General features: G+C 38.5%; 1 protein-coding gene across 1 annotated transcript in view; it reads left to right on the forward strand.

The window, feature by feature from the left end:
- si:dkey-22o22.2 (neural-cadherin) overlaps positions 1 to 27,980 on the forward strand; it is a 147,031-nt gene that overhangs the window by 40,526 nt on the left and 78,525 nt on the right. The window contains exons 2-4 of the mRNA XM_063485101.1: positions 20,779 to 20,967; positions 25,262 to 25,487; positions 27,741 to 27,945. Coding sequence (XP_063341171.1) covers positions 20,779 to 20,967; positions 25,262 to 25,487; positions 27,741 to 27,945 — 620 coding nt within the window. The remainder of the gene's footprint in view (positions 1 to 20,778; positions 20,968 to 25,261; positions 25,488 to 27,740; positions 27,946 to 27,980) is intronic.

The raw sequence follows: 27,980 nt of genomic DNA on the forward strand, positions 1-27,980 counted from the left end.
TGTTTCTTGTCATTGCTGTGTGTATTATCTAATATTAGACATTTGCCAGATGCATAAATGTGTACATAAGGTACTTCTTTAAAAACATAACTTTGACGATTGCCAGTTCTTGATTGTTTGTTACTTATTGGTTACTATCACTCTTAAAGAAAAATGAGTATGTTTTGAGCTATCCTCCGTACTGCATCAGCCCAAAGTTTTTATATGTGCATGAGTAGATGTGAGAGCACCAGAGCAAGCAAGCAATAGACTACCTACAAACACATACACACACAAACGCTGACGTGTGCCATCAGTGAAGATGAGTCAGCCGTTAACATTTTCTTGACTGTCTCTTTGATGTGAGTCATCTTCACTCTGCTCTTCAGTCCAACAGGGGCAGAGAGAAAGATCAAGTGAGACATAATGAGAACACTGTTTGTCATGTGGAAAAACCTCATAACTCCAATTTTGGTCATTTTCAAGGTTTTCACTTCAGTTTAAGAACAAAGCTGCTTCAGTATTACCAACAACAATGCAACATAATTTAATCCAAGATGTATATGAAATCAAATATGTCATATGAAATAACTTTGCCTAATAACACGTTTACATGTGGATATTTATGAGAAAATATAAGAACCACCTTTTAGGTCGGCCCATTATAGTAAACACTAAAAAGAAAACAAATGCCAAATTGATGCGTCCAGTGGTGGTTCACCAATAGAGGGCGCTAGGGCGCTGCCCCCTAAAAATATTGCTAGGAAAAAAAAAAATCTATTTGAAAACAATTAATTGTAAAAATTCAATATACATTTCAAATAAGTACAGTTTGCTCATAAAACATGTGCAGTTGCCATTTTGTGGTAAAAAATTAATTACATTATGTGTTAATTTCTTACAAATAATATAATTAAGTCTCAACTTCCCTTTAACGACTCCGGCTAAATGGGAGTCTATGGACAGACCAAAAGTTTTTCAGTCACGACACTGAAATGTATTTTGTGATTAAACAAGCATCTTTGATACAGACAAAACATGTTTCCTATTGTATGTATTCCATGTGCTCACAACATATTATGTTTGATTTAATGGTTGAGCTCTCCTTGAAGAGGGAGCCCTACATAGTCACTGTGAAATGTTGGAGCTGGCTGATACAGATTTGGGATAAAGACAAAAAAAAAAAAAAACTCATTTTAAAGTCTGGTTTGGGAAAACTGATGGAATATTCAGAATCCAAATGGTTAAGTATCAACATAATCCTCTTCAGGAACCTTTTAAGTCACTGAACTGGACTTTGAACACCACAGATTACAACTTGTTGATTTGGAGTTTCTCTTCCTGACCGACCACTGGCATTTGACCCCTGCAGCAATGTAGTGGATGAGAGTCTCGCAGGGGGGTGATGATGATCTTACATGGGTTACTGTAGCAGTTGTAGAGGAAAAGGGAAGCGTTGTCATAGAGATGGGATTGGAGGCAGATTGGAGATGACAGAAACTGTGATGAGAGTGAAGAGAGAACAGAGTTCCCTCCCTCCTGGGACATCCGGCACTCTGTGTTTGTGTGTGTGTGTGTGTGTTTGTGCATGCGTGTGCACGTGCTGCAGGCTGCTGTGCCTCGACAGATGCTCTCATTAGTCAAACAGGCCCTCCACTCTGAGAGCCTCATCGACCATCACACCTCGACACAATTAACCTGACCTGCACCATCTCTCTTAACTCAGCTGGGAAGAAAAAAACCTTAGCCTTCTTTTTTTCTTTTCTTTTTGCATGATCCACTCTGAACAAGCCCCCTTAAAATGAGCAGCTGGAAATATATCACACTTATTTGTTTTGTTTCCTAGAGAGGATAGAGGATTGATGGCAATCTCATACCTGTGTGTTCGCTGCTGTGGTCTTTCTTTTTACTGGTTACAACTGATAACTCTAATATACTATCTGTTCGCAGAACCAAAAACCGTGGCTGTAAATGTTCTTTTTCAGTTTTAGCATCTTACCGTGAGAGTCTAAGAGGATTAATGCCTGATTTAGACTTCTGCAGGAAGCCTTTGTAGAGTCCTATGTAAGTGGCCAACACTGTTGCCCACATTTGTGCTTGTGTGTGGTTACATGTTAATTACTATGTGTTCTGATGTTTTATAGGCAGTGCCAGCCAGTCCCTCAGGTTTTTCCAATTCTTCGTACATTTCATCATGTCCATTTCAGTAGTTTCAGCAATGTGTCTACAGGAATCTGAGGAATTGACTGTGTTATACTGTGCAGTTGTTAGGTGCAGACTGTGTCGAGCCAACCTCTAGTTACATTTTTCAATAGGTGCACGTCAGGTTACTTGGATGGTTACGACGTAGAAAAGATTTCCAGTTAAGTCACAGTTTACAACTTAGATTTCCTGCAGAAGTCTAAATCACCCAGGCTAAAGTGGCTGTTAGAGGAACTGCAGTTTTACCACAATTTTGTTGGTTGTCATTCTTAATAAGAAAGTTTAGCTTTGTGGGTAAGAACTTCATTTAATTTTTACATGAACTTAGTTCACGCAATTTTGGTCCCCTTTGGGGGTTATACATGTTTCTGAATAGTGATTTACCTTCCTGCATCTTGTTTTCAGTTCTATCAAAATTCTCATCTTTGAGCCTTCACTACTGTCTGCAAAACTAAACCTTTGCCAGCTCTGTTAACTGGCAGGTAAACCCAGGGTGGAGCAGATGATGAAGCAGATAGCAGAGTTACTAAGGATAAATGACTTTGACAGAATCACTGATGGTGCAAAGGAAGCCATAGTTTCAACAGGGTTGACAAAAAGGACACAAAGTCACATAGTTTAGAGATTAAAACCTTGTTACTAGGTCTTTCTACATTCGCTCTCTAAGGAAACATTATATCAAGAGGATATTGTGCCGTTGTCATTTGCAACATATTTTAACCTCCTTAGATGCATTACACAGGTTTTTCTCACTCATTTTGCACTGTGTATTTCAACAGATTTCACCACTTTTAGGCTTCACAATCGCTTTGCTGTGTTACAATTAGGTTAGCAGTGAACTGCACAGTTGCCTGCAATGGATTTATATTGATCTGAGGGCTGCAGAGTGCTCAGGAGGACCACCGCCGGGTGTCCACAACCACCGTAACAAAGTGCTTTGGTCTCACAGATTTCAGCAGCCCTCGTCTGTGTGAATTAGCCAAAGTAGCGGCTTTGGAAGATTGGACCAAATTGGCCGAATGTGTGTCCGTTATTGTGTGTTGTTGTGTTGGATGAGTGTGTTCCTGAGTGTCTCAAAAGCTGGATGTTTATCCACACAATGGAGCAAATCTAAGCCTTTGATCACCCGGCCGAGTCACCAGATTTGCAGAGAAGAGTGTGTGTTTGCTTGTACTTGTTTGCCTGTCTTTGTGAGGACCATAGTTATAGACCTTGGGAGTGAGGACATTTTAGGAAGGTAAGAATATTTCAGTTAGTCTGTAATCTTCAAAAGGAGTTTAGAGGTTTAAGATCTGGTTCAAGTGCCAATTCAGGTATAGGTTAGTTTTAGGGTTGGGGTTATGCATTTTATTAAGATAGTTGGGTAAAGGGCCTGGGAGTGAAGGTCCTCGCAAAGATAGAAATTCAATTCTGTGTGCAGATAATCACAAGTGCATTAGAGTTTATCTCTGAAAGAAAGTGGCTTAATTCTGTTCAGTTTAAAATACCCTTGTTGTTGTGTGTGCATGTGTGTCTTTGTGTTAGAAAGTGTGCTTGTGTGTGCTTTTATGTTTTGAAACCGTGAGCAATGTCTATGCATATGTCTCCTGACACAATGGACCAGCAGTAGATGGACTGTTGCATTTTAATCTAATTTAAATGAAAAACTGATTACAAGAGAATCTGCTCCTTTCAAACTGGGATATCAATATAGTTATATCATTTACATTGCTCCTCCACCACTGTGAAGACCAGTGGAGGTATTTTTTTTAGTATAGTTTGCTTTCTTTGTCCATCAGCAAGATGTCTAAAAAGCTACCAGGCTAAATTTCATGAAAACTGGTTAGGATGTAGCTTCATTAAAGAAATAACAAATTAAATTTTGGCACTGACCATAGTTAATTGCATTAAAAATTGCAACAGGTCTCAGTGGCGATAGGACTCTCCAACAGCCTTGAAGTTTGTTATTTGTTTTCTCAGTTGGGGGTTGAGGTTTAAAATTTTGTGATGTTAGTGTCTCTGTGGTGTAGTAGTATTTGCCTTATACATGGAAGATCCCCAGTTTGAGAGACCAGTCTACCTGTATTGTTGGTCCTAAGCCTGAATAAATAGGAGAACTATGTCAGGATGGGCATCCACAAACAGATCCATTTTCTGGGGTAAAATAAGGGAGAAGTCAGCAGCACCATATGATGATCTAAAGAGGACTATGGCACTCAAGCCTAGTTGCAATCTCCTTTTTTTTTAGTTGTTTGGTTAAGAAATGCTTGGTGACAAGAACATCTTGTTTTGAGGGTTTGATATAAGTAAACCTTTGGCTTTTGTCAGTAGATGTGCATTACAAGCCATTACCTCTATACACAAACTGTAATGTTTGTGGACCCTACAACTGCATGGATATGGGCACGAATGTGTAATTAACAAACTCCACTTTTCTTGTTCTCAGTCTTTCACCAAATGTTGAACCTTTTTTTCCTTTCAGATATCAATAATTAACAATAGCGGTCCTAGCAATGGTATCGGTCAGGGCTCTGTTTAGGCCACTCAGTTCTTACACCTCTTACTGGAACAACACTGGCTTCATGCACCAGTGCTGTTGAAACAGAAAAGAACAAACACATAAAGCTAGCTATACCATATGTCCACTACTAAATTTGTGGCAGGACCATAACCCCTGCTCGGTTGCATGACTGCATTTACATGCAGCTGTTACCAGTAAAGGTTTAACAAAAGTCAGAATAATACTTTTAGGCACATCACATCAACTTAATACTTCGGAAGCACTCAGCCTAAAACTTTACAGAGAAGAGAATAAACTTACAATTTTACTGAACGCTATAATCTTAACTAAACTTTATTCAAACTGGAGTGATCGGGGTAAGATTTGCTAAAGGTTTCCCCTGGAAAAAAGTTTGATAATATCAAAAAAGTTTGTGAAAGATACAAATTAGTTACGCATTAGAGACATCAAACAGCAACACTGCATAAAAATCAACAACTGCACACATATACATGAATAAGCATGCAAAAGAATAAAAGCGCAGTCGATTAGGCAAACGACACGCGCATACTCCTACTGGAGCTTTCTTCTATTGTTGATTATTTTCATTCTTTCCATATGATGGTGAGAGATAACAGATTTACACAAACATGCAGACACACACACACACACACACACACAGACACACATCTGAGTCACAGTGAGGAAATCCCATCATGAGTTGAAAGCTCAAACATGAGACACACACTCACACTCCATCAGAACTGCAGAGGGTTTGTCACAGAGAGATTTGAGATGACACAAATACACAAAACACATAAAAGCACAAACAAATGCACTAAAGTACACACTGTTACCCAGATGTACAGCCGGTGGCTCCACAGCTGCACTCCATAAAGTCCCTGAAGGTTATGTGGCTGCTATTTATGCCCACCTGCAGACGCCTTCTACCAGCTGATGAGTGACATATGTTTTTTATATATAATTTATTTAAAGTAATTTTTTGCATGTTTTATCTACGCACTAATACTGTGGATACACGAGTCAGAAGCATGGCCACATAGTTTTAAAACTGAAGACCCACATACTTCACATTCCCACAGTTGTCAGTGTTGGAGTTCCTCCATCAATAATCAATGAAGTGCCACATTAAACTTTCACAGTTTTATTTTTTAATGGCTGACAAAAGTCCTCCGATATTCATAATTCAGACGACAGCCGCTATTTCTCACATCACACTGGATTCTTCTTCGTCAGTCAGTGTGACGACGCTCTGTCAGAGATGCCGAACAGCTTGAGTAAATCTACCACAGACACAACTTAAGTCTATGAAATATCTCACAACCTGCTACCCTCTGCCCCACGGGCCCTAACAAAACTTAACCTGAGACCTGAAAACAGGTCCTCAACAGGCCTATGAATCATAAAGGCTGCTAAAATTGAAATAACAAACTCCTCTAAAAAATTTTTTAAAAAACTTTACTTGACCTTTGTTGAATCTAAAACCCACCCACTGTACAAATGGCTGAAACATTTGTCTTAAAAGGCTCAATCGCTACTAAATCATTTGTTGTGGAACTCATAAAAAGAACTCTGACATTAGAGAAATAGAAAGTGATTGGAAAGTTGACTTAACTGGAATTTGTTGTTCAGAAAAACAAAACAAAACAAAAAACCATAGTCATCTTTAAGATGTTTTTGTTGCTCTTCAGGGAACCTTGTTTTAATGCCTGGAGTATTTTTCCTTGTGACAAAATAAAGTCATTAAATTAAGATTTGATTCATATGGTGTTTTTCTCAATCATGGCAAAAGTTTGATGTCTGAAGCACAAATGTGGAGGATGACATGATGTTAAAATATGGTGGTAACAGTGGACATTTTCAGTCTTAGAGTGTCACACTCAGTGGTTTGCATAAAACATCATAGATTGTTATATAGAAAGTAACATATTTATTGGTTGCAGAAATCTGCAGAAATAACTGGCAAAAGATCTTGGATTTTGGACTGAGTGCAAATCTGACATAAATCCCTCCAAAGTCATAACCTCACCATCTCCACAAAACGTCCAGAAAAAACTAGCAATCTTTTAACCTTTTTCAGTGTTGTTAAAAAAATAGACATAATATAAAATTTGTATCCACAGAAGTTTAGCCTGGTTCAGCGTATTCTGATTTGGTCCCATCTTAATGGGGTTGTCTGTCATCTCATCCAGTCTGATTTGGCATTGGTGTCTTATCCTGCTCCAATTAGTTGTTTAGCCGAATCTGGGAATGTCTGCTGTGGTCTATTCAGGAATTTGGAAGTTTGTTTGTTTGTTTTGTAATTTCGTGTCTTGGCAGGGTTGGTTAAACAGTTAATAAAAAGGATAGATGGTAATTTCCAGGCCAAGATTTGTTCAGTTCTAGTATCTTTTTAGCCATTTTTTTTAATTTTCACTGCTGTCTGTCATATCTCTCTTTTTTACCCTTTCATTGTCTTTTTATTGTCTTTACTTTCTCTTCTCCCTCCTTCCCTTTTCCAAGGTTTTCTTGATTTTAACAAATTTACACACTAAGATGTTAGATTTTTTTTCTTTTCCTTTCAGCACTTCTTACCCATCCTTTCATGTTTTCAGCCTCTCTTGTCGTCTTTTCATCTTCTGGTGTAACTCTTGCAGAACCAATCTGACCGTCTCTCTCTTACACACACACACACACACACACACACACACACACACCATATGCATTCCTCTGATTGCTGGAACTCTCCTCTTGTTATTTTTTGAGGGTATATAGCCAAGCTCCACCTGTCTGTGCCTCCAAGCAGATTAAAACAAACGCTCTGAGTTATCTGTAAATCCTGTTTGACCCGTCCAGTTGCCCCACTTCCCATAACTGTTTCATCCAGCCAATCATGAGGGAAGATCAGATAGAGGAATTAAGTGGACTGAATTTTCCATTAGATATTTCACTGTTTGATTTTAGCTGGCGGTGGTGTTTTCCTCTTCTTTTTTTCCCTCTTTCTCATCTTTTTTGACATTTTTCTTTTCTGCGCTCCCGTTTGCTGTCTTTCCTTTGATGTATGTCTCCTCCAGTCTTTTTCTTCGTTATCCCCCCTTTTTACCCTCCTGTGTCATTGATCCTCTCTGCAGTTGTGTCAATAGAAATCAGGCCCACGGATCCACTGTTTGTCTCTATGGATTGAACCTAGGGTTGGGTGGGCATTGAGGCTCTTGAGCACAGGGGACCCCCTAGGGCTATATATTTCCCTCCGTGGGAAACGGGGATCTTTGCTGCCAACCGAGCGAAGCGCCGCTTAGTTTCTGCCTCAGTTCGCTGTGAACTGAACAACAGCGGCTGATGCAATGATGTCATCATTTGCTTTATGGACACAGCAGCCATATTTAATTTATGTCACTCTTATGTCTCATCTGATCCATTTTATTTATCTCTAGTTCTCCAGTTTGTGGTATTCCAGCAGCTAGACTTTAGTATACACATGCACACAAGCATATTAGGGTTTGTTATTTACATGAATATCTTTTCCAAGTAGTGAAGCATAGTAATTGGTCAGAAAAGATGGCAATGGACAAAATTTATCCTTTAAAAATCTATTTGAAAACTAAAGATACCACTTGATTTACGATTCAGTGAAATTGGTCTTTGTAATATTTGAAACCAGGCAGAAATAACTTTAAAGTTAAGTGGTAAGACTTCGGAGTGCAGGAATTGTTAGTAGTAAAACTCATGTGCACTGTATTCTACTTATTTATTTTCTTTATTTATAGTTGATAGTACAGCTTAGATAGTGTTATACACTCTATTGCCATTCTCCTGCCCCCCTTTGCTCTATTGTCTCACAGCAGTAGCAGCAGTCATATTTTGGCCCACTGTCATTTAAGTTTGTAGGGATTTGTTTATGTATCGCTCTCTAGGTTCTTCCACAGCATTTCAGTCAGTTTGAGCTCTGAGCTTTGTTTCAACAATTGTGAAACCTTCATTCTTTTGTTTTTCAGCCTTTCTGTTGCTGCTGTACTTGTGTAATTTTAGCTAAACTTCTGACTCTAGTATACTTTGATATACAGAGGAGTTCATGGTTGACTCAATGACTGCAGGGTGTCCAGGTCCCGTGACTCTAAAACAAGCCCAGAATACTCACTCTTTACCACTGAGCTTAACATTTGGGGGTGAATTTTCTGGAATATCCACTCCTGGGAGACTGGCAATTGTCTTGAATATTTTCCACTTAATTTTAATTTAATAATAATTTAATAATTTTTTTGTAGAGTGATGCACTTCAAGTATGTAAATGGTTCAGTCAGAACTTAGTGTTGTCCTGCAGTGTTCATCCTATTATGGATATCTCTCTTCTCTTCCGTTTCCATTTTCCCATCTTTCCATCCATTATTTGCATCTTCTGTCTCCTTCATTCTTTCAGCCCCTCTGCCCTGACCACAGAATGAAACCTTAATTGAGTTTTCATGTTGTCCCGGTTCCTCCTACAAACCACTGCCAGTCTGTAGTCCCCATCAAATGACAATAGTGATCATAAACATAAAACAGACCTACACGTCCATTTGTGGAAAATGCACTCTTTTACTCTGTGTTAAGTGCTGTACCTGCAATTATGAATTTCCTAAAGACTTACTTATTAAGTACTTATTAACATTTTAGCAACATCTGTAGGGACATTAGTGAGTAGAAATGTGCAACCACATTACTACCAAAACAGTTGACTTTAACATGTGAGAGTCTATATTCTAATAACTGAATGGGAACATCTTTAGCACAATAAACTAAAGGAACTACATCTTATTCAGAAGCACATTTTAGATCATTACTTTTAAACTAATCCTGTGGCTAAACTCAATGTGTAAAACATGCAGACCAGCTACACAGCTGATGCTACTATGTCACACTCCACTATAATCAATTAAAATGACTACGCGAGGCATGAGAAGAGGGTGTAAGAGTTACATTTCTGCAACTAAAAGCAACAGCAAATGTAAAAACATTTGTTTTATATACGTATATTAGCTGTTGTGCACAGGGTAACCATTAATATCAAGTTGTTTTATCTTGCCTTCACTTTATCTGCCTCTGATTTATGTGTCTCCTCCCACTGAGTAACAAATTAATAAAATCTGCCTTTGGTCATTTCACTTTCAACTGGTGAGATAAGCCAAATACCCACAAAACCTGCAGTGGTTTTTGAAAAAAAAAAGGAAAAAGTGATGGAGAGAGTTCAACTTGATTTTTTTTAATGAAAATGAAATATGAAAGCTTTTGTGATAGCTTTAAATTTGTTTTTTTTATCCTTTCAATGTTTTCCTGATTTGCTTCACTATTTTTTTTTTCTTAAATGTCAATCCAGTTATAATAGCTCTGTTTACTGTTACATTGCTTCATGTTTTTTTTGTATTCTGCTCCTCCAAACAGGCAGTTTTATGCATTGATTTTTTTTATTTTCTTGTCATCTGTTATTTTCATCATTATCTGCCTTGTTATCTTAGCTCTAAACACGGACTCTCTCTCTGTCTTCTCTCCATCGTTCCACCCTCTCTCCCTTTTATCCCTCTCTCTCTTCATCAGCAGTGAAAAATGGGGCTTAATTAACTGTGTGCCTGCAGGACTTTAGCTTTCTGTGTATATGTGTGTGTGCAGAGGTAAAGTAGGCCAGTCTATAAGGTGGTTAATTAGGATTCAGCAGGCCTCTGTCCGCTGGCTCCTAGGGACCAGATGGAGAGCCGGGTTCACAAACAGAGGAGGGTTTGTTCAATGATGTTTTAACTTTCACTTTGGCTCAACTGTGGAAGGAGAAGCCAGATTAAAATTTCTTCATGCATCCCTTGCTTCGCTTTTCACGCGTTACATTTCTTCTTTACTTATTTGAAATCTAGCAGCTTTAATAGTGGATTTTTTCATCATGTTGGCGGGGGTACCTGGGGTTAAAGATGCTTTGGAGGTTCCACCACCTTGCTGATAACACTGTTATTTGTCTTCTAGTGTTACATTCAGGAAATCATCACAGATCTGCCCACTGAGTGCTGCTAACAATTTAGCCTGACTTTTTCTTACATTTAGAAAATCAGAAACACCCTCTTTATAAGCAGTTTCAGCTAGCAACAGCCAGCAACCTCTCGCAAACCAGTCAAGGAATAGACATTTTTCTCTAGTGACTACTGGAGGTTGCGAGGGTTGTTGCCAAGCAGTCTCTAGGGCTGTGTTACTGAGGCCTAATCTTACTACTAGTAAGTCCTTGATTAAAATGCTAGACTAGCTTAGCAAATTACTTGACCAGTTAACACGATCCATGACACTGTGTTATGTATGACACCAAATGGTATAGATTTTGCAGACAATATATCATGTACTGCTACAAACCAGTAGTACAATAGCGAGTTTAATGTTTCAGTTCTGTTTATTTTATATGTTTTCTGGATTGTATGATCTTTCTTCATATCATTTGAGTTTGTATTCTAGTTTATATCTTATTTTATTTCCCATGATTCTGTTCTCATGGTTTCTTCATTCATCTAAGTCAAACCTTTTTTTGTAATTTGTAGATGTAGTTTTAGGTATTCCCTCATTTTATTACTTTCTTTACTATTAATTTGTAGCTTCTGTCTTTTGTGTCCTGTTTCCAATTTTGCTTCCCCTTTCCCATCTTTTTGATGTTGTCTCTCTTTACCCTGGTATTTCCCATATGCCTAAGTTTTCCATTGTTCTTTGTCACATCATGCCACACGTCCCATTTACTTCCCATGCTCTTTGTAATTTTTTTGGAGTAACCTGAGTAACTCGTATTTGAGTCTGCATTTTGAGTTCAGAAATGCGCATACAGTAATACAACACATGACTCTCCATCATGTGTTGTATTATGCTGTCAATATAATTGCTGTCTGTAGTAATAACCAAGAGTGTTGGTGGTGAGCCAGTAGGCTGTAAATTACATTAATCTACCAGAGGTTTAAAGGATTCTCTGCTTCTTTAGAATTCTTTAAAAAATCATGAGCAACATATATACAATAAATATTTTGCTATCATAGCAACAAAAAACTATTCTCAGTTTAGGTCAAATGCCAAGTACTTTTAAAATATCCTTAATATTTTATGTCCTATATATTAATGTAGATAATTAATGTAGATTATGTAGATAGACATATACAAAGATGTATACATTCAATTACACAGCTTTTTCAGTTTCACTATAAATCTTACCACTAATGAAAAAATACAAATCAAAAATATGAATATACTGAGTCACATTAAATTGCAAACAGTAACTATTCATCATCCAAAATATACTCAAGCCCTTCAAATTCCTCAGATATATTAAATACCTTGACACACACACACACACATGCACGCACACAGGTGGTGTCACAAAGCCAGAGTGCTTTCACGTGTGATAGAGACTTAACGTGTTGTCCCAGCAACCAGTCCCATGAGAACACCTGCTCCCAGCAAGCCACCACGGAGACGCATCCCACTACGTCAATCACACCCACTTACACATGCAAACACATACATACATGTAAACACCTGCGCTATGGCAGTCATGTGCACATGAGTTATGGTTTTGCACATAAGTTGTAGGGACTTAAATCTGTGGGTGCTAGGCTGAGGATGGATGTTTAGATATGATAGAGAAGGTTACAATAAGGGGCTTTGGAATACATTATGTCAACAAAGGTCCTCATAGAGACAGAAAGACGTGCATATATGTGTGCCGCAACGTAGCATAGCACACTGCAGCAATCCCAATACAGTTGTGTCAGTTTGTGAGTCTAAACCTACCTGCTACACACACACATCAGGGGTAAAAGGGATCAAATGGTCTGCAGAGAGGTTTTACTCTGGGGCTTATCAGCTTTCTTCTTTATTTTCAAACTAGTATGATAATAATCCTTAAAAAATAAAGAAAGCACATAATGATGGGACTGTTTTCTACAGAACAGTCAGCTCTTTTGATCCTTCTAAATAGTGCTTATTTTATCTTTTATCTTTAACTTTATTAGAGTGGCATTTGCCCTTGAGTTAGGCCAAGCTCTTTTTCTATTCAGCCTGTTCTTCTCCTTACATTGACTTTGTACACCAAAAAGCATTATTGAAAGGATGTGACAGCACAACATTAGTCTTTTATATACATTTGTGCTGTTGATTCTGAGAATATGCTGTATTTTTTTCATTCTTTGGGGATTTTCTTTATAGCAAACGTCTTTGGTTTTTCCTACAATCATCTTTTGAAGCATCACAAAAAACCTTAAATGCGATGGGAGGTTATCTGGGGGTCGGTGAGTTGCCTGAATCTGCGTCTGCTTGTTTTGTCTTTCCTTGTATTTGACATCTCTGCACTTTTCTTCTCATCTTTAATCTTTCTTGCCTGTTTTTGTATCTCAGTTTGTTTCTCCTGCTGCTCTGCGTAGCAGGTTGTGACAAACAGGTTTGTTAAAAGCTTTTTATACATAAACACATCTTTCACTTTAATCACCTTTCATCATCGGCTGTGTGACAACCTGTGGGCGTGACCACATTTTAATTTAATCCCCCCGCATCTTGTTTTCCAGCCCTCTTCTAATTGAAGCTCTTGCAAGCACCAGCAACAGAAGCGGTTTGCTATTTCTGAAGCACCGTTGGTTGGCTGCCACAGCTCAGCTTCACGCTAAATGCATCAGCTGCCATTCAACTTAGAGACTCAGAGGGAAAAGACAGAAAATAGCTCTTCTCATTGTGCCTCTGTCCTCTCAATTCGGTTGCCTCCTGTTCTGATCCCGGTACGCTGTGTGTCATACAAACAAATCCCCTCCCCAAACAAATAAATGAATTTAAATTAAAAGACAGCAGAATGGAGTTTGGTGTAAACAAAGCACAATTCCCTTTCTCTTTTTAGCCTCGTTTTGCATAACAAGCCATGACACGCTCTGCATTGAGATTCAAATGAGTAAGTGGCGGCTTAAGATGGACTTAGCTGCACTTCACTGGGACTATTTATCCGGCTGTATAAAAGACATGTCATTCTCAACACTTCCTGTTTGACTAGTTTAGGACAGTCAGTGTTCAACACAACAGACGGTGAGGGATTTTGAACCGCTGAGAGCTTTATGAAACTTTATTGATCTCTGCCAGGAAATTAGGCCATCGCAGCAGCCAAACCGATTTATCAGATAAGCAGGGGACAAGTACAGTCAGCACACACAAACAGAACAGAAACAAAGAGCTCGGGCCTCTTCCAACGTGTGTTATATACAGGGAAGTGACAAATTAAACATCTTCCATTCTTCCAAAAGATTTGTCCTCATTTCGTCTTTTGATAATGGTGATCGAGAGCACCGTTTAACACGTCAATCCAAAATGTCTCATAGATGTTAAACTGAAACCTGTTGACTGGGAAAAACACATTTTCATCAGATCATTAAGTTATCCCTGGTGCCATTATGGATCGGGGCACTGTCATCCTGGAGGAGACCACGCCTGTCTGGATAGATATGGATGGATATGTTTCATCATGTGATAAAGATGATATCAAGCAGTGTTTCTTTATTAAGTGTGTAGTGTGTATGTAGTGACAATTTCCTTTTAGAAGATCCAAATGATGCCTGCAGAATTCCCCAAAACAGAATAACAAAGCCATCTGAGCCCCCTACTGAAGCAGTCAGGGCTCCATGTTTTCCTTTGATTTGTCACCTTTTTTCCTGAAAGGATCACTTTCAATATAGGATTGAAGATGGGATATATTGTAGCAAATGTGCAGGCTACATTAAACTAACACCAACATAACAGTCTGAAAGGAGTTCAGCAGGGACTGAGATGTAAATGACAGACACAGTAGAGTTGACAGTCTGAGGATAGAAGAAGGATAGAAGACTGGGAATTTTAGACAAAGAGATGAAAACGAGCAGTATTTCTTCTCCAAACATTAGTTTTCTCTGTTTTCTCAGTGGTGAAGTCCAGCTGGGACCCATGGCATGACAAGACTGTTGTACTATACTGTTTTTTACTTACTTGCTTAGAAAACATTTATGTGCATGTGCGTGTGTGTGCGCTATCATGGGATACCTCATCGTTTTTGCAAACAAATGATGGCCGAGGCTTATTTGTATTTGTCAGTCGCCACTTCTCCCAACACTTTAAAATATTAAAGTGTCACAGAAGCTTGTGGCTTTTACTTATCTTTATGAATTTAATATCTATTGAATATTGTGAATGCTGCTGAATAGTGACACCATTTGCATTTAGTTTGGTTTCCAACCCGTCTTGTTTTCATTATGTAAATCTGCGAGCTACTGGCTGCAAAATGTCCTTGGAAAAAGGTGTTCTTTCACTTAGGATTCACACTGTCTTGGTTGAACCATTTGCCCTGGGAATAGGAATTGGTAACTTTTCCCCAGGTAGCTGAAAGCGTGGAGTAAACAAAGAAACTGAAAGGTATGGTTTGGGTATGAGCTTTAGATATGCAATGGCGTTACAGAGAGCTCAAGGACTAGAAATGGTTCCAAGGCAACACTTATTTTGCATTATTTTCACTAGATAATTAAGCAAGAATAGCTGCTTACTAGTTAACCTAGAACAATAGATAGTTTAAAAATGAAAATTGATCAGAAACCAAATAAAAACCAATGTTTACAGCAGTGGCCCCCACCGCGTTTGACCTCCTACAATAGTAGGTACTTTAGATCTATTACAGTCTGTCATTCCAAGATCTAAAAGCTCAGTGGTCAATGACCACAAGAACTACAAGTTGAAATGTAATTTTTCTGAGACCCCATAGAACAACATATCACATAATAATATAATTTAGGTTAATTTGTTTGTGAAGGTAAGATCAGTTAAACTGTCCTGAATTTCCTCACTTGACTGTCCATCAATGAGAGCCTGCAGCGTGTTCTTAAGATATACAGTTTATCATATCAGACCACTGCTCTGTAAAGTCATTCACTGAGTCCTCTAACACAAAAACTGTGGTGCAGTTTATTGCACATGAAAATTTAATTTAACCAGTGATGAGGAATTACCCCAAAACACAAGGGGTTATGGGTAGAAGCAGAGGAATAAAATAAGTCATGGATGAAACGCTTAGCAGAACATAACATTTCTTCATGTGTTCTTAACAGGTTAGACAGTCGAGAAAAACTAAAATACATCTGAAATCGCCTTTTGTTATGTCACAGTAACTGACATAACAGAAAAGCAAACTTAAAGAAAGCAACATAACTTTACTTTCTTACTTTGACATGTTCAAGGTAAAGAACACGTCTATTCCTCTGTGAAAATGAACAGTTGTGAACACTGAATGACTGCTCAGTGTTCAGGTTCTTAACTCGTCCTCATTTTCCACTCCTCTTCTTTGCTTCAGGCCCACTCCTGCCCTGAGCCGGACATTCCTCTGCATATTTATATGCATGCTTGCATGCATGCTTGTGTTCATTGACTTCTCAAGTTCAGTGATTCGCATCAAGGAGCTGTTCAGCACACTTGGGTGCTAGCAAGGCTGGACTAAAGCTATATCAGCGAGTTCTCCACTTTACTAAACTCATTGCTATAGTTTGGCGGGATAGAGCAAGTTGTTGCAACATTTCCTGAATACTTTTCTTTTAGAACCACAGTTTAGTGTAAAAAAAAGTTAATTGGATTGTTGCAATTGTAGCTCATGGCTACACTGCAGCATAAAACAACACATATGTCTTTTTTTTTTGTCCTGAGGATGGTGCTAGAACTAAATTAAATTAAAGGGATTTTTGAATGTTTGTTCACTTGTTTTTTTTGTTTTACATGATTGAAGTGTTTTTCCCATTACATTTAGGTGAAGTGTAATTGGTCACTATATTAAATGTTATATGTACAAAAAGAATTGGGCATACCTCTCATCAGATGTTTTCAGTCTCATTGACAAAGTGTATAAAATCAAGCATCTAGCAATGCAGTCTGCCTTTGCAAACACTTAAAGAGCTCACTGATTGTCTAGGTTGTACTGTAATAAGAATCAAATGTGGCAACAATTTAGTTTGTAGTTTGTGTGTTCTTCTTTTCTAGACATTTCAATATCAACTCTAAGTGCATTCATTGGAAAGTGAAAGTGTTTAGGAGCCACAGCAACTCAGTCATGAAGTGGCAGACAACAGAAGGTTAGAGGCAGGGTCACTGAGAGCTGAGGTGCTTAATGCATTAAAAATGCTCTGCTGGCTCAATAAGAGTTCCAAACTTCCAAACTAACCTAATTAGTCTCACTGTATAGGTTTCTGTGGCCAAGTAACTCCTTTCAGTGTGATGTGGACCGGTCCCAGTACTATATGAAGTATTTTATAATGAATAAAGCACAATAATTATGAACTGCATCAGAATCAGCAGGAGATAGTTGGGGTAGATGGAGGGGATACAAAGAGCTAGACCGTCATACCAGAGGCTGGTATCACATGCTGATTCCTGTCTGTGTTACTATGTAAATATTCATTAGAAAGTGTAACTAAAGGGAACTCGTATTTCATTAAAACAAACCAAAGATTTCACCCGAACCTAAGCCAATGCTATGAGCACCTCTAAAGAATGACTAAAAAGTTTAATAATACTGTATTGCCTCATAAAGTAGACATACTTTATGTATGTAAGAAATGACATGTGATATGCCACATATACAACCCATTGTCTATGCCAAATATAATGTGGTCACAAATGTTTCCCTCTGAAACATTGTAACAGAAATAACATTTTTGAAAGACAGACCATCCTCTGAGGAACTGAACTGTGATAAGTACAGTTTGCAGTCACTGAATCATCACACAATCCAACGTTTTTATGAAAGCATGCCGTGTATTCCACGTGCATATATTCCCTCAAAAGCATTGTAGCTAATTCTTTCTGTTTGTCCCACATTCTCATCTCCTGCCTCTTGTCTCTGGCAGTATTTTCCAGCTCTTATTAAGCTCCTTGTCATGACATTCTGTAATAGTCTTGGCTGCTGGACAGATGATTCGTCCACTGTTCTTTGTGTGCAGCAAAGATGTTTGGAGACCCTTTGTTTTCACTGATTGGGTTACCATCAAAATATATTACACTGTGCCCATAATGCAAAACTCTTTTAATCTAACAGGGACATTCTCTAATGCCCATAGTGTTCAGTAAGCTCTTTATTTGCTTTATCTGTGTAGACTCCTAAATAATATATAAAATGTGCTTTTTAAAATTTTCCAGTAAAAAGTGTTACTTATGTAGGAGGGGTTGCTGTTTGTGTTCCACTCACTAATGCAGATAAGCAAGCTGTAGTGTAACCCTGCAGAGACTACGTATTATATCATATATCAGATGCCATTATTCTAGTGTCAGTGACCTTTTATCAGCCTGGAGGTACAAAGGAGGCATTGTGTCCACTTCGCTCCCCCCTGCAGTTGTATTTCCATACAGTGAGGTTGGCTTTATAGTTTTCGCCCAGGCTGATACATGTGCTGACCGCTGGCACTGCATCTGAACGTGTTGATGCTTATCATAATAATAGGACAGATTTCATTTGGCTTTCATGCACGGCCTGCAGCACAGCATATGTAAAACAACAGACAGAAATAGATTTGATTATTCTGGATTTTATGCATTGACTAAAAACTCAAGGCCGGCTGACGCGGGAGAGGACAGTGGAGCGCTAAGCTGGAAGATTTCGTCCTCATTATCGCCTCACTCTCATCTCCTTAACTTTTTTTAGTTAGCGTTTTGCTCATTTTCTCACTTTATTTGTGAATGTTTATCATAGTCACAGCATGCTTTGGCTTGGACTAGGATATATTTTTATTGTCAGATTAAGTTGTTCTTCTCTCAAAGGGCATTAATTTTTATTTGGCATATACAGAATGAATATTAATCATTACAGAAACAACAGTTTTCTGTTAGTGTTATTTTTCCACATACAGGTAACTAATAATGGATTACTGAAGCTAAAAATATGCGATTCACAAACCACAGAGTTAAATACATAGAGGATATTGTTGATTTGTGGACATTTCTTGGTGATGCAGATTCAGAGATAATGGGATCCCCTGACAGTGCCAGTCACACTGAGTGTAATAGTATGTGTTTGTGTACTTGAATTTGATGGGTAACTCTAAGATCGAGCACATTTTCTTTTTCCTCATTGTTTTTTTCTTCATTCTGCATCTATGCTCACCATATTCCTTCTTTATTCTCATTTTTTTGCATTTTATGCCTTATTTTTCCCCATTTTGGCTTCACCCCATTGTTCATTTCTCCCGTTTTCCTGTTGCTTTTTCTATTATTACTTCTTTGTCTCCCTTTATATCCTTGTCTCATTTGCCTCCTTTTTCCTGTCCTCCTCTTTTTCCCTCTCCCTCTCATGTTCAGTTTGTTGACAGACCTTCAGAGAAGACAGAAACAAAGGTAGACACCATTGTGTTTTCACCTCCTTCCCTCCTCCACCTCCTCTTCTGCCACCTCCTCATCTCTTTTTTTTCGTTCTTTGGTCTCTCTGAAGTGAAGTTTCCTCTCTTGTTCAGGCTGTTGTCTCCTTTGCTGTTGTAAAACGACACAAGAGCCAAAACAACAGCTAGCGCCAAAGCACCTTCAAACCAAACAAATGCCTCCTCAGAACCAGACGACATAACAAAATATATGAAGAGAGTTGACTTTTGGATGCAGAAAAAACATGTGCATGCGTGCGTGCGTGCATGCGTGCGTGCGTGTGTGTGTGTGTGTATTTTTGACTGGGAGAATGGGAGCTCATGCTGCGTGTCTTTGTGATCTTGTGAAAGTTCTGTTGTTTTATTTTGGAGGAACTGCTTCCTTCTCTCTCTTCCTCCCTGTCACTCCTTCACTGTTCTCTTCTGGAGCAGCAAGGTGATGATGAGAGATGAGGAAAAAATGACAGAAGTTGAGAGATGTCACCTTGTCCCCATTGGCTGAACCACTGTCTGAAAGAGTGCAGCTGGCTTGGCTAACAAGCTTTGTCACTTCAAAGCTGAGACAACAATAGCAGCCATGCAGTTGAAGCACTCAGACAACCACCAACACATGGAGACTGTTAGGTAACATTTAAATAAAAACATATAAAAACACTGATGCACAGAAATCATCTATTAAATCACTATCAATTGAAACTTTTGACTGGTACTGTATATTATAGTACAAAATGTCATTATTTCTAAAAGCATATGCATTTCTATGACATATTTTACATAGACCAGATTTAAAACCAGATGTTTAGCAGTTATATGGCTAATGTGTTACTAACAATGTTGATTTTATATTTGTAATCTTGTAAATACATACTGCATACTCTTAATACAAAGCCATTTCATGGCTTATATGCACTTATATGCACTTATATGCAGTTATTTGATGTCCTGTGTCTGAAAAACAGGTTGAGAGACACATAGAAACTGACTGCTCACCTTAGTAGCTCAACAGTCAGATATTTTAGTTGGTTAAAACCAAAGGCTAAAAAAGAGTGGTTATTTTTCAACATTGAACATCATTGAATTAATACTAATACTATCCAATACTAATACTGGATAAGAAGCCATAACAAAAATATAAACCAAATGTATATACAGTACTTGCCAAGTAACTAAATCAGATTCTGTTGTCTTCTGAGGACATTTTTCAAACATTTATCTTTTTTGGTTATAGAAGTGTTATGAATTTTCCTTTGGGCTCAATAAAGATTAGTATTCAGTTGAAAAAGGCTTCTTTCCACCCATTCATTTATCCATCCCACCCATTTTCTTCCTCTTATCCAGTTCAGGGTCATGAGGGGCTTGAACCTATCCCAGCCGTCATTGGGTGAAAGGTAGTTTTGAATAGGGTTATTTAACAATACATAAATAAACAGATCAGTTTAAATACCAGCAAGAACCATTCTCTTATATTGTAAGTTTCACCTCCTTCTTGATTTTGCGAGACAAGTAACATTCACAAACTTAATGGTGTTATAACAATTGAACTATTTTCAAGTGAGAGTGCAGCAGGTACATGGGGGAGTAATAAGTTGGCTAAATGCAACCATGCCTTTCAGAAGGACAGCTACATAATCCTAATCACTGTATGGTAGCTATTCAGAGCTATCTTGGATTCTTGCGTAACAGGATTTTTTAAAATCAGTTACATGTAGTAATGTCATATTTGTTTACTCTCTTATCCAGGTGATGACTGGTACCTGTGCAGGTTAACTCTGAGCATGCCCAGTCAGGCTGACCTGCAGTGGGCGATGTTTCCCTCACCTTACCTGGGTGCTATTGGTCCTGATGCAACACCAGGCTCCGTAGTGTATCGACTGTCAGCACGACAACGAGATGGGACACTAGGACAAGCTCAGTTCTTCCTACTTGAAGGTGAGTGGTTAAATTCTTATTTTAATTGCTGTATGACTATATAAATATTTTCCATGTAGCATACTGTATATGCTGAAAATGAGCTATTAAGATGTTAAGAACCCTTCAAAAATGAAAAATACATTTCAAATGGATTAACACGTCTTTTATAATATCAACACTCGTCCGACTCATTGTATTTTTTTCATTGTTTTGGGGGTGTTTTTTACCTACCACAGTCAAACCTCCATCTTTTTTCAGTCAGTTTTTCTAAAAACCTGTCATGTGTTTGTTCCTGCTCTTATCTCCCGCTTGTATCTGTAATTAGGTCCGCTGCAGCTCTGCCAGGCTCTGTGTGACAAACCTGTTTTTTTTTTCAAAAGAGTGATTTATAAATAAAAATTGGACTTGTTGAATTTCAATTACCATCAAATGGAAGAGGGAGAAAGAAATGCTCAAGAACGGGATGGAGCTGCGCTGTTAATCGCTCCCTGGGGCAAAGAAAGCTCCCAGATTCAGGAATAATAGGGAAGTCTCTGGAGAGGCAGCGAGTGGGAGAGTCAGAGGGTGGGCGGATGGGCGCCGGTGGCTGTGGATTTTTTTTTTTTTTTAAGTGAAGAAAAATGGGGGAGGAAAGTAAAGGGGAGATATTTTGAGAGCTAATTTCTAATGCTTTCTTATTAAAAGCTTCTTACTTCCCCTTGGCGTAATGTGACTACATGTGTACGAATGAATAATCCAGTAATTTATATTAAAAATGTTTTTTTAACATCATGCCAATGTGAAAATATATTCACGCAGAGTGAGTGAAGCCAATTAGGGGCATTAATGTTATTTTAATCAGTTACAGCATCCTAAATTTGCAGTTTTTGTTTTAGTGGCTTAAAAATGCGGTGAAAGTTTCAGTTTCTGTGGCTCTTTTTAAAAACAGTGTGCACCCACTGACATCACTGTACTATAAAAAAATAAAAGTTGAAACAAATGGTTCTTTTTTTTATATCCACAAAATCTTCTGTTATTCTTCAATATACTCAAAATATTCTTCTTAGAAAACTGAAATAAATCACTGTCACTCCCTTCTGCCATGTTTTTATAGGCTTAAAACAACACCAAGTTGCAAGACTCACTTTAATTTAAACTTAGATTTAAAAAAATTTAATGAATAAGACAACAATCTAATCATCAGGAATGCTACTCTTATAAAACTGTCAACTTGTAGCCTTTTGTGTTTGTATTTGATATGTAAAATCTTCAAAGTTCTGATCCAGTTCCTGTCAGGCGTCACCATCAAGATTTTTTAAAATATGTTTTTTTATATTTAGTTGGTCCTCCAAACAACCAAGGAGAAGACCTAAGTTATAAAGTGAAACTTTCAAAAATAATTTCCACTTCAACCACTTTCTGTGTTCTTTATGTTTTGCTGATAAACTCAGCTGTTTCTCCCTTTCCTGTTTAGGCCCAACTTTCAACCAATCAGCATTCAGCATTGTTGTTCGGGTTTTCTGGTTTTTTTTTGAAGTGCACGCAAGCACATCCGTATACCCAAAATCTTTCACTCTGCATAGTCAAATACCTACACAAGGGGACTCAAATGCAGTACCATGAATCCTACTTATTTGTAATGAAAATCTCAAATTTTAATGGTTCCATTGTAAAGCGACAACTTAAGAATCTATAGCAGTCTCTGGCTGTACATGAGGTTGACAGATATCAGTTTTTATTTTCAGAAGTTTCAAAAAATCATAGTAGTGTTATTCCACAGTAAAATATACTTCTTCCTATAGTAACAACTACCATATATTACATGTCTGTCCAGAACAGTTGGACATGTCATTGGATATTTTAGGTTATTGGATGCAGTTATAACGCATCAGTCGGTGAGCTTTTAGAGGTGCTGTTATTCAGTTTTTGGACAGGTTTGCCAGCTGGTTCCCCGGCCTCTTGCCTAGTCTTCATGCCATGCCAATCAGGGGCAAGAAACCAATATGCATCTTCTTGTCTCTGAACGAAACCTAAAAAAGTATGTTTACTTTAAGTCAGTTTTAATTTCAATCCAAAAGAGATTATTATGCAAGTGAGACAATAAAGGCAATCTGTAGGAGCTTTAGAAGCAAACCAGAACTCATTTAGTGAGACTTTGACAAACAAGTGTCAGAAAAATCTCCCTTCAGCAGTCAAAACAAGAGAAGATGATTGACAGGTTGGATGCAGCTGCTGGTTCAAAACCCTCCAGTCAACAGCTGGGGATTCTTCTCTGCCCTTCATGTCTTTTTTTATCCGCCCATCCTAACCTTTCATCTTCTTTCTATTCATTACATGATATACAGCCTTTGCCTCTTTGTTTCGTTGTGTGCCTGTGTCACACTTTTTTCAAGTTTCACTATTGCTCTGTGGTTAGTTAGCACGTTTATGCAGACAAGACACATCTTCCATGCAAACTATGGATGGCTGCAGCAGGCAGGAAGGGTTTCGGTGTAACACCCTCTTTGTAACCACTTTCCCTCGGCATCAGCCACCAACCACTTGCTTCAAGGTCACCTTACACAAAAGAGTTTTAAAACAGTGCAAGAATGAACCAAGAAAATATCAATCAAGTCAGTAAAACAAGCCAAAAATATATAAAATAATTAAGAACAGAGGATTCATATGACAGGTGGAAGACCAGCAGAGTGAGTATGACAGTTTAAAGAGGTGCATTTTGAGATGGGAATTGAAAGTGGAGAGAATCAGTGTTACAGATGTTTCATGGGAGGCAATTCCAGAGGTGAGGAACAGAGGAACTGAAACAACTGTTTGGTAGTCAAACAGGCATAAGGCATAGTAAGAAGAAAAGAAGAAGAAACCCTGAGAATGTGAATGGATGCGTAACGTGCAGTAGTTCAGAGAGTTACTGCAGAGGGAGGTTATGGATTGCCTTAAAGGTGAGGAGCAGAATCTTGAGATCAATACGATATTTAACTGGGAGCTAGTGAAGCTGCTGAACAACAGATGTGATGTGATAAATGAAGAAACTTCTGTGACTACTTCTGGACCATTTGAAAGTTATGGATGGATATGAGAGAAAGAGATATACAGGAAGCCATGTAGGACATAACCAAGGTGTGAATAAAGATGGGAGTACTATTGGTTGTGACAGACAGACATTAATGTCTTTATATATTAATGTTACAAAGATGGAAGTATGAGGACCAAGTGACATAATAAGTGTGCTGTCAAGGATGACACCCAGACTCTTAACCTGAGGGGAAGGAGAAACTGAGGAGTTGTCAATCGGGAGGGAAAATCTTTGACATTCTGGATTTGGTGCCAACGAGAAAAACCAGGATTTGATTTCCTGGAGGAAGGTGGCTGAGAGAGTTGTGGTAGGTTTGGCTGACAGGTAGAGCTGGGTGTCATCACCATAACAATGGATATTGAAATGCTGATAATTTTACAAAAGAAGGAAATAGACAGTTGATAAATAGGTGAGGCCCCAAAACAGATCCCTGGAGAACAAGTGGGAGTAACTGGAAATGAAAATTTCAGCTGAGATATTTAAGTTGACTGAACCAGGATAGGATTTAAAAATGGAAATTAAATCAGTTTAAGGGTGGTTTATTAATTCCAGTAGAGGCTAGTCTGTCAAGAAGGATATTATGGGACATAGTGTGATAGTCTGCAATTGCATAAATAGTAATGGAAATAAAGAAGAGGAATGGTTAATAGACTAGAGCCAGCTGCTATCAGGAGGTCATTGGTGAATTTTGCAAAGGCTGTTTTCTTGAGAATCAATGGGACAGAAACTAGACTGAAACTGTTCAAAAAGATTATTGCCAAACAAGGGAGCAAGAACCTGAGAAACAACTATTTTCTCAGGGATTTTAGAAATAAATAATAGATAGGATATAGGATGAAAGCTACTGAAATTGTTGGACTCTGCACCAGCCCAAGAGGTGATGATGGCAGTTATTATGGTGGACAGAGAGGCTAAGCAAACTTTAAACTGTACTTTTCTTCTTCTTCTTGTCCTCCTCTTCTCAAAGTTTCCATATCCGCTTTCTTTCTCTTTTGTCAAATTGTTCCACATTTCTACTGCGCCCTTCCCTCTTCCTTCTCTTCTCCAGTGGGGACTCTTCAAAAAGTGTTAATCACAAACACACACACACACAGAGAAATAAACATACTCAGAGAATCCCTCTAGCCTCATATTGCCTTATTTAGTTTTATAATTGGACAGCTGTGGCTGCTGTCTGTCTGTCTGTCTGTCTGTCTCTCTCTCTCAATTATATTTAAATTAATGTTTTTAACGGCAGAGTTTCCTTTCCTCTTTATAAAGGTGATGAGGAGTGCTTCGAGGTGGACCATCGTTCTGGGGAGATCAGGACAACCGGTCGACCTTTGACCCCCAGTAAGGAGTACCTCCTTCGGGTTCAGGCAGTGGATGGACATGGTCGTAAAGGGCCACCAGCCACTGTTGCTATCCTTGCAGGCTATCGGCCACCCCAGTTCACCAACTCCACGTACAGCCTGAATGTACCAGAGAACATACCCGTTGGCCAACCGTGAGTCCCTACAGCAGTCTGACAGATTGTTATCCCTTGTTTGTGTGTATGCTCTGTGAATAACACTTAAGACATTATAACCACCTGGCTATGCTGTTGGTGCTTCACATTTAGTAAGTTGTATACACTCTAAGATACTCGAAAGTTCTGTAATACATCAAGATATTAGTAGCTAATCTTTTAAATCCTGTAAAATGCAAGATGGTATCTGAGACATTTCATCCAAACTGCCAGACTGCTATTATACATTTTATCCCTTCACAAGTCAATTAGGTCTCACAGGTTTACCAGTCAGAAAGTAAGTTTCTTTAGAAATATATGCCTTGTGCATACATACAGTGAAACTCCCAAAGAACAGCAGTGGATGTTTATTTGCAATTTAAGATGTTAACTTAAGAGAAGCTTTTTGCTACACACATGCTTTCTGAAATATAAACCTCAATAAGTAAAAGGTGAAAGTGATAGTGTTAAGTTTTTCTTTTTCTTATCGTTCCTTGTTACAGATCCTTCTCTATTCGACAATTTTTTTCTGAAGTCTTATTTTTAGCATTTAGGCCTCCACCAGTTACACCAGTTAAACCAGAAGACGCCATATTGTGTGCTGGCAAACTTTCAAAGCAAGGTCTATTGACAATCAGTGGTTCACCCTTTGCATGGATGTACAGATGTGTACAAACCAAAATGCCTGGCAGTTAACACATAAAAATACGATACTTAAATTTCACTAGTTAAAACAAATACTAAGCGTATAATTCCTGTATGATCCATTAGTACAAGTTTTGATACAGCACCTTATGCTGCTTTGTATCAAGCAACTGCATTAGAAGTGATCCAGAAGGTACCAGTTTTATGTGCTTTGAATTTATATGTTTGTATATGTTACTGACAGGGTTATACAGAAAGAGACATATTAGAAGTACTTGTAATCTTACATCTGGTACTATTGTTGTGAGTAGGTTTTATTAACAAAAGTGTCTGTTTATAGTTCTGCCTCCATATTTACAGAAACATGATTTGCATTCTACTGCCTCAGACACAGAATGTGAAAATGGCATTTTGTGCATATGTGTGTCTGTCTGTGTGTGCCTGCTCCCTTGCTTTGCATGTCATGTGATGCATGAAAAGATGAGCCCTGTAGAGCGAGACAAAAGGAAAGAAGAAGAAGGAGGAGGAGGGAGAGGTGGAGGGATGTGGAGAGCGTGAAGGGATGATAGAGGAAGGAAGGAGAGGGAAGAGAAGAAAATGAAGGATAGAGGGATGATGCAGAGAAGGCTGGGGTGGGTGGAGGTGGTTGAAGAGGACCCAGATGTATGAGTGTGGCCTGAGGCTGAGAATTTGAAAGTGTGGCAAATTCAAATATTTATTAAAAGCGAGGTCTGGATAAACATGAAGGGGAGTGTGTGTGTGAATCCTCAGGGCTGCTGGCGCAAAGCACATTGTATTAATATCCAAGTATCCATGCCACCCTGTGAGCAGTGTGTGTGTGGGTGTATCTCTGCATGTGGTTTCTGTGTGTCTCTTCTTCCATTGTGTCCCTTTTATGTGTTTTTATGTCCTCACATGCACGTGTCCTCTGACCGTATGTGCGTCTGTGCATACGTGTGTGTTAGTTTATGTTAAATTGATTAATCGGATTGCAATGGTGTCTGAGTTCAGAATAATCCATGAAGGCTGCAGACTTTAAACGCAGCACTGGAGCTCGACCAGCACGTCACAGCTCCTCTTCACTTTATAAGTCTGTTTGGAAAAAGAAATGCAGATCAGCTTTCTGCAGACCTGTGGTCATGTTTATACTTTAGGCAAGGCACACCAAGTTCATTCAAAGAAATTCAAAGTGCTTTACACAGATAAAAACAGGAATACAAGCAATAAAAATAACAACAGTGCTAAAATAGGTAAGGAAATGTCACAACCAATGTGTAATGACATTTAAAGAACTACAAAAGTTATGGAAATTTCTCAATATTTTCTACTTTTAGGGGGTTTAGCTAACAGTTCCCCACCGGCTGCAGTATTTTTGTTAAGCCATGCTAAGACATGACTTGGTTCTGACTGTGAACTGGTGCACACATTAAAACTGACACAGTATTTTATCTGATTCAGCAGACGATAGAGGTCTAAGAAGAGGATTTCATAAAATCTTGGAGAACTCAAGTCTATTTTTCCCTTTATTTTCTCTTTCTGGTAAGAAAACTGTTACTAGTGTTGCTTAAATTTCTTGTTTTGTGTGTGTTTGTGTCCACGTCCATGTAGAGTCGCAGTCGTCCATGCTGTCTCCTTCCAGAAGAAGAGTCTCTCATACATGCTACAGGTTAATCCAGGGAATTTGTTTAGCATCAACCAGGAGAGCGGAGCGCTTAGCCTCACCAGGAACGTCGACTATGAGAGTGGTCACAACCTGCACACCCTGCAGGTCCGAGCTTCTGAACCCGACACCGGCCTTAGCAGCGTGGCAGAGGTACATCTACACTACCAACCATGCAAATATACTAT

This window comes from Pelmatolapia mariae, linkage group LG10_11 (assembly GCF_036321145.2).
Source record: "Pelmatolapia mariae isolate MD_Pm_ZW linkage group LG10_11, Pm_UMD_F_2, whole genome shotgun sequence".
In the NCBI taxonomy this organism is placed as follows: domain Eukaryota; kingdom Metazoa; phylum Chordata; class Actinopteri; order Cichliformes; family Cichlidae; genus Pelmatolapia; species Pelmatolapia mariae.